This window comes from Phaethon lepturus, unplaced genomic scaffold (assembly GCF_000687285.1).
Source record: "Phaethon lepturus isolate BGI_N335 unplaced genomic scaffold, ASM68728v1 scaffold5744, whole genome shotgun sequence".
Taxonomy (NCBI): Eukaryota; Metazoa; Chordata; class Aves; order Phaethontiformes; family Phaethontidae; genus Phaethon; species Phaethon lepturus.
This window is the reverse complement of record NW_010533862.1, coordinates 18,809-26,186: the sequence shown is the minus strand read 5'-3', so window position 1 is coordinate 26,186 and position 7,378 is coordinate 18,809. Positions and strand designations below refer to the sequence as shown.

At 56.1% G+C, this 7,378-nt stretch overlaps 1 protein-coding gene across 1 annotated transcript; it reads left to right on the top strand.

Annotated features, from left to right (window-relative positions):
- Window positions 1-780: 780 nt before the first annotated feature.
- RPS6KL1 (ribosomal protein S6 kinase-like 1) lies at window positions 781-6,665 on the top strand. Its single transcript, XM_010285326.1, has 8 exons — window positions 781-924; window positions 1,753-1,800; window positions 2,508-2,640; window positions 3,994-4,923; window positions 5,721-5,810; window positions 5,962-6,044; window positions 6,339-6,434; window positions 6,555-6,665. Exons 1-8 carry the CDS (start codon window positions 781-783, stop codon window positions 6,663-6,665), a joined length of 1,635 nt encoding a protein of 544 aa, XP_010283628.1.
- Window positions 6,666-7,378: the final 713 nt, after the last annotated feature.

Sequence of the window (7,378 nt, the reverse complement as noted above, 5' to 3'; positions counted from 1 at the left end):
AGGGGCACGGGTGGGGCGGCGCGGGTGGGATGGCGGTGGGTCCGTGGCACTGGGAAACCTGGGGACACACACACACACGACACATAAAAGCAGCCCCACAGAGCCCCCTCGACTGCCTCCGCCCGATGTCACAGTAAGGTGGCCTAGAGAAAATGGCAGACACGTCAGCTATAGAGTGGCCTGGTGTGCCGGGGCCATGAGGCAGCTGGCAGCACGTTGCCCTGCCTGAAGCGAAGAGCTGAGGTGGGCCCAGCTTGCCTGGGGCGCTCCCAGGACCCACCCCCAGGTGCCCATGTTTTAGCTTGCGGCCATTGTATTGAAAATGGCCATTTTTTGGTGGAACTGAAGCCACCTGGGGGAGCCACCTTGTCAGATGTTAAAAATGCCTTCTTCTCTGTCATTGTTCCCATCTAGATGGAAACCAAAGATGATGGCTGCTTGCTGCGTTGTGGGAAGGAGGTGGTTAATGGAGGGAGCGGGGAGTGAGGCAGGGCAGGGTCAGGGCCTGGTGAGAAGGACAAGAGAACTGCAAACACCTGTACAGATCCCCTTAGTGCTGAGGCAGTCCAGGTCCAGGTGTAAATTTTGGAGCTATCTGACCTCTGCTGCAGGTGCAGGCTTTCCCTGAAAACTTCAGAAATGCAGGAGCTGGCCAAGAAGATGGTCCAGCTGATGTTAGGAATCAACCGTGGCAGTTGGAGAGTTGTTTCCGGATGTTGACCAGCCTGGCAGTATTGCTGCCCTCTCTGGAAAACAAGGGGACTTCTCCCACCCGCTCTCATGGACAGTAGCGACTCTAGGTCCTTCATCCTCTTCTTCACCGCCTTGCAGGGTTACAGCAGCCTGCGCTTCCGGCCGATCAGGACGCTGAGCTCGGCAGTGGAGAACCTGAGACAGTGTAAGGTTGTGGGAGTGATCGATAAGGTAATGACTCGGCCTGGAGCTGCGGGGGTGAGGCTGGGGCTGGACGAAGGGGAGTGTAACCTGGAGGGCCCCAGCAAGCTGGGATGGGGGTGCTGGCCCCTACCACACCCACCAAGGAATGTGAGGGTTACCATCCACACCATTGCCACCAAGGACAATTCACACGCGAGGATACAAGACCCTGTAGGGGTTAGTTGGGAAATCTGTTAATGTCCCCATTCCTTTTCCTTACAAGAGCTCCCAAGGTATTTACAAGGAGTTGATGCATCCGATTCTATTGCGTGCATGGAGTCGTGCTTGATGCCTAGGTACCATGATGGTGGAGTCCTATGGGTAATCTAGATAGAGTTCAGCAGAAGACAAGCTGTACAGATGAATCAAATAATTAGTAGTTCATGACCTTGGAGTGAAGATGGCTTACTGTCACCATACACACACTGGCATGTTGCTCTCCTCTGCCGTTCACACATCGCAGTTTGTCAGGACTGATGGGGTCCTCCTGTCCTGCCGAGACCCAGGTGGGCAGCTCAGCGCACCCCACAGAGCCCAGAAGGAGCAGTGAGAAATGCTTCATTGTGAAGGAAGCAAAAATGGTGTGGGAGTTACCTCATTCTTTAATTAACTCTCTACTCTGTCTCCTTGGCTATCTCATAACCTGTGTTTTGTCTTTCAAGAGTAGGGATTTGAGCACCACCAAACTCCTCTAGTTGGGTGGAAGTTTGTTGTTCCAGAGTTGAGTCCCTGGGTCATTTCTGTAGGGTGTGTTGGGGTGGGAGCAGTCACCACTTCTGACCGGTACTGTATATACTGCTCCTATACTGCTCCCAGGTGCAGATTGTCCAGGATCCAGCCACTGGTGGGACCTTTATACTTAAGGTGGGTGTTTTCAGTTTCATCTGCCTGCTTCTCCCTGTCCTGCCAGAGCCTCCTTGTCCAAGCAGATGGCTGGGGCAGGTGAGAGGACCAAAAAAACTGCGGATCACAGAAGTGTTAGAGGAAGTTCATTGTTCATAAAGCTTCTTTTCGCTGCCTCAGCCATCTTCTGTGATCAGAAGTGAAATAGTTCTCCTCCATCATCCGTTCCTCTGCCTTGTAAAGCTGCAAGCCAAGCCTTATGCCCATGTTACTCCAGGTCAACCCCTGAAACAGGTGGTGGGTGAGGTGTGGTCAGTACAAGTCCTAGGACATTTTCCAGCACCCTTGGAACCAAAAATAAAGGACTTTAATAATTGGACAAGGAGGCTCTGGCATGACAGGGAGAAGCATCAGTTCCAGAGGAGAGAGGGCTGGGATGACGAGTTCCCATCTGAAGGAAGTGGGAGCAGTTGTGGATGAAGGCCACTGCTCTGGACCAGCAGTGTCCTCTGGGTCCTGCAGTGCAGGAGGGGAGTGCTCTGCCTTGTCACAGCTGGGTGCTGGGGGCTGATGGGGAACTCTGTCGCAGGTGACACAGGGTGGCAGCCATGGGGCTTAGCAGATAGCACACTACCTTTCTGGCTGGCCTTCTGCCCTGCCAGGTGCTAGGCTGCTGGGAGTCCAAGCCTCTGCTGTGCCGTAACGTCCATCTACCTGTTCCTCCTCAGAGCCTCCCCAAATCCCATGTTGAGACCCGTGAGCGACAGACCATCATCCCTCATGGGGTCCCCTTCATGGTCAAGCTGCTGTGCTACTATGTGAGTGAGAACTCCATCTTCCTCCACCTGGAGCATGTGCAGGGTGAGTAGGGACAGCATTGCCTCCCATCTGTGGAGCATCCTGCTCTTATCCCCAGCCTCCCTTTCTTTAAAACCTCAATTATGTTTCTTCTGCTCGTTTGGGACTGTTTTTCATAGTGACAGCACAAGCTGTCTTCTTCATAGAAGGGTGATGGGTGCCAGGGCTTGAAGACTTTGTGGAAGGAGCTGTTTAGCTGTATTGGGGATTCTGGAGGCTTGGTAAGAGCTGACTGGGGAAGTAACCTAGAAATGGACCTGTGGAAACCAAAAAGGAGAAAGACTTTGTGTGTATGTAGGGGTGTTATATGGAAACTAGGCTTAGGGACCACTGAGTCCCATGGGAGGGTATGGTCATGCCTTGTGGTAAAGAGGTTGATGTGGTCCAGTGTCTTGAAAAGAAAAACCTCTTCATTTTACTGGCATTGTTTGCCCATGACAGGAAAGTGATGGAGAAGGAGAACCAAGTGAGGTAGTTCACCTGGATGTTGTAGAACAAAACAATCTTTTGATAAGACCTTTATCATTTTTTGGTTACAAAAGAAGAGGCCACACTGGATTTTGAGATCAGACCAAAGAGAAGAGATGGAGAATCGGCACATAAAGGGCAAGGAGCACATTTGGGGCTCAGGTACAACAAGGAGGCAAGCTTGGGGCTTGTCCCAGATGCTGGTGAAGAAGTGTGACAAGGTGGAGGCTTGTCCCAGGGAGCTTCTTTACTCTCTACTGGTTGCATGGATTTGTAGGGAGCAGCAGCTGGAGTCCAGCAATGACAAATGAAGGCTGACGTGTTGGAGGACAGCCTCAGCTCCTCATGCGTTGCTGTAGGATGAATTTACAGAAAGCAGCCAGCAGCTGAATGTGGTGAGGCTGGGATGCCCTGGCAGTGTGCTGTGGGCTCCAGGGCTCACTGCTTTGGTTCATTGTTGACCCGTGGGCTCTGTGCCATGCTGTGGGAACTTCTAGCATCGCAGTCATGCAGGGAGGAAAGGCTTTCAGGGGAAAGTGGGAATGGCGGTGGGATCAGGGGCATGTGTGAAGATGTGGCTGGCCTGTGACATGGAAGTGGCAGAGCTGAGATCAAGGAGACTGTGCAGAAGGGGGAGCAGGGCTGCTGAAGGAGGGAGGAATGAGCCTTTTGTGTGCCAGATCCCAGGGGAGGTGTGGTGTTGAGCAGGGTGTGCTTGTAGGTCTGGGGAGTATTCTGCATGGACTCGAGTTTTGCTGGGGAGATTAACGATGCTTGGTCACGTCCCTGGTGTGCAGCCCTTGGCCTGTGCCTGAATGGGCCGTGTCTGCAGTGGGGGAACCAGGGATGCTTTCTGCCCCATCACTTGTTCTTCTCTCCACTTTCCAGGGGAGATGCTGTGGTCTCACCTCCGCTCCAAGTACTGTGTCCAGCAGGACTCTGCCGATGCAAACACCGTTCAAGCTCTGAGGGACCGTGGCAGAGAGGATCGTGTGGGAAGCTCCCAGGGCAGCAGCCAAGTCTCCATCTTCTCTGCTCGGACAGGCAGTGGCCTCCCAGGCTCTGTGACCCACCGAGTATTGGGAAACACCAATGGCTTGCCCCCTCGGGAGCAGTCCCCTGATCCCATGGACCCCTGCTCAGGGAACTACTGCCAGCTTCACGTGGCTCCTGCTGGTGGCATGAGGGCTGCACCTGGAGGGCAGGATCTAAGCATGACCCAGCCTATGTCTGGCATCGTGGACCATATTCCAGCAGCATCAGCCAAAGGCCCCAGCCACCTTACCAACCAGGGCCTGGTCATCTACCCCTGGGATGCTCTAACCAGCGGCACGGGCTGTGTGTCGGAGAGAGCAGCCTCCCAACAAGACCCTGGGCCATGTGCTGGTGAAGGGCTTCCCCAGACAGCCAGTCCCACACCACAGACTGTGAGAGGGGGCCAGCCAGGGTCAGGGGAGCTGTTGTCTCAGCAAGAGTCTGAGGTCCCCTGGGCTCGGCCTCTCCTGACCTCCTCGGGTCAGAGGCAGCTTCGTGCAGGAGTTGCCCTGTCTAGCTCTGGCAAGCCCAGTGGGCCTGACCCAGTGGCACGGGAGCCCTCGTGGGGAGCAAGCCTGACCTGTGGCAGGCTCAGAGAGCAAACGCTCTCAGGACAGTGCCAGTCTCTGGCTTCCCGTGGGCATGGCCGGAGAGCGTGGGCTGTGAAGGAGGAGCAGGTGCAGCTGTGGGCAGCAGAAATCCTGCTGGCATTGGAGGGACTTCACCAACAGGGTGTATTGTGCCGGGACCTCAACCCCAGGAACCTGCTGCTTGATGCAGCCGGTAGGTAGTGCCCCAAGCTGCTGCCCTGAGGAGGAGGAGGTTGGCCTCTCAGCTGAGAGACTGCAATTTGCCCCGTTTCCAGGGACCCTTGATTTTCTTGAGTTTGCTTTGGGGGAGGGTGGGAGTCTGGGGAGGTTTGGAAGTTTGTGAACCTGGAAGTGCAGTCTCAGTTGGGATTTCCAAGAGGTTATTGCAAGAGATGGCTCGGCAATGGGAGAGTCAGGGGCCGCAGCCACAGGAATGCATTGCCCCTGCTCCCATGTGGGGGCTGGCTGCCTGGGAAATCTCAGCACCGGGAAGCTGAGACCAGCTGAACTGTGCCTGAGGTTAGTGGGATTGCAGCTTTCCCCTGCTTGTAATTACTGCCCACTGGAGCCTGCCTGTCCCTTCAAGCCATAGGTACTGCTGTTGGTGCAAGCTGAGCATACATTCCTCTGCTCGTCTGGCAACAGCTGGGGCAAACTGCAGAGCTACACATTGCTTAGGAAAAGAAAAATGCAGAGAGCTTTGCAAGGGGAAAGCTAACCTACCTCCCTTCGGCACTGCTGCTTTCCTCACTACAGCCTCTCCTGAGGTCTGTGAGCTTAGAGCCCACCTAACCAGTCGCACCAGCTGCATGGGCCTGCTGGGCATCTGGGGCAAGCACTGGGAGGCCGGGGATGCGCAGTGCCAGGAGATGCATGGTGCCCCTGCATTCAGGGCACGGCAGGGAGGGGATGTGGCTTGGTTTGTGCTCTGACCAAAGTCCTTGGCTTTGCCCTAACCTCCCTGCTTTTGGCTCTGGTGCTGCTCTGCAGGTCATGTCTGTCTCACCTTCTTTGGCCAGTGGACAGAGGTGGAGCCCCAGTGCTGCAGCCAGGCACAGGAAGAGCTGTACAGTGCCCCAGGTAAGGGACACGTCCCCTGCCTTTTGCCCTTGGCCCAGGGCTGCCAACTGGGGGAGAGGGGTCTTCTGCAGGCAGCGAAATGTGCCTGGCATGGCACAGCTACTGGCATTCCCTGTCTCCAGCTCTAACTGCTCTCTGGCTTTCTCTGCAGAAGTGGGGGGGATCATGGAGCCCACCGAAGCAGCTGACTGCTGGAGCTTTGGATCTCTCTTGTACGAGTTGCTGACAGGAGTGGTAAGAGGCACAGGAGCTGTGCAAGGAGGGGGGGAGGAGGAGGTGACACCGATGCACAAGAGCTCTCTGCCATGCAGGGCTGGGGGGGTGCCTTGCCCTGCTGGCACGTCAGCACCATGCTGGGTTACTTCAGGTGTGTGATTGCCAGTACCTGTGCATGCTCTCCGGGTGTTCAGGCCCCCGTGTTTTAAACCCTGCTGTGTAGAGCTGGCGTTGTGTGGCGATGGAGGCTCAGCAGGGTGCTCCTACCTTCCTCAGTGCCTCAGCTCACCATCGCCCTCTGCCCCCCTGCAGCCACTGTCTCAAAACCACCCTTCAGGTATTCAACCTCACACCCAGTTGCATCTGCCGGAGGGGCTCAGCCTGGCTGCTAAGTCGCTGCTCACTGAGGTGAGGGGCTTGGGTGGCTGGGAGGGAGGATGGGGCTAGAGGGTCCATCCTACTCCAGATGGGTAGCTTTTCCAGTGTCCCCATCTCCCCGTCCTGCTGTCCCATCCCCTTTCTCTGCAGCTCCTACAGTACAACCCGAAGCGGCGTTTGGGCTCTGGCGGAGGTGGCATGGCGAAGCTGAAGTCCCACTCCTTCTTCAGCACCATCCCATGGAACAAGCTGGTGGGCTAGGCAGGCTGTGCGTCCCGCAGGGAGCTGGGCACGGAGCCATGCTCCCTGGCACTTGTGACCCCAGGTGGCACTGGCAGCTCTGCCTGCTGGGGGAGGTTTGCTGGCAAGGGCTGTGCCGGGGTAGGGTACGCATGAAGTTTTGCAGCCCTACATATTCTTCTGTCTCTGCTTGTGTCTGTCAGTGTGCTGAGAGAGGAGGCTGGGGTCTGGCCCAGGCTGTCTTCTCCTCTAGGTCCCTGGTGGGAATGGGAGCCCAGGTGCCCACCCCTGGGGAGAGGCCGTGCTCCCCTTCTGGGGCATCCCTTGCTTACCTTAGCACTGTGCCCTAGGACTCCCTCCCTATGGTTTTTATCTTTGCTGCTACCACAGTGAGGTCCTGCCCTGTTATTTTTTTGTGGCTTCCAAGTGTGTCTCTTCCAGGCACCGCTGGCTGGTGCCCGAGCCCAGGGTCTTTGCCCATCCCTGGCTGCATGTGTGTGTGTGGGTAATGCCTGCTGCGGGAGCGAGACGGGAGGGAGCCCTCTGCTCTTCTCCCTGCGTCCCTCTGAAAAAAAATAAACCACTCGTTATCGCTTGAAGAAGTGTCCTTTTGTTTCTGAGCTGGACCAGGGAGGCCTGGGCTGAGTGAGGGAGAGCCCTGAATCTGTCTCAAACCTGTGTGGGAGCCCTGGCTTGGTGTTGCCCACTGGCTGTCAGCACCCTGCAGCCAAAAC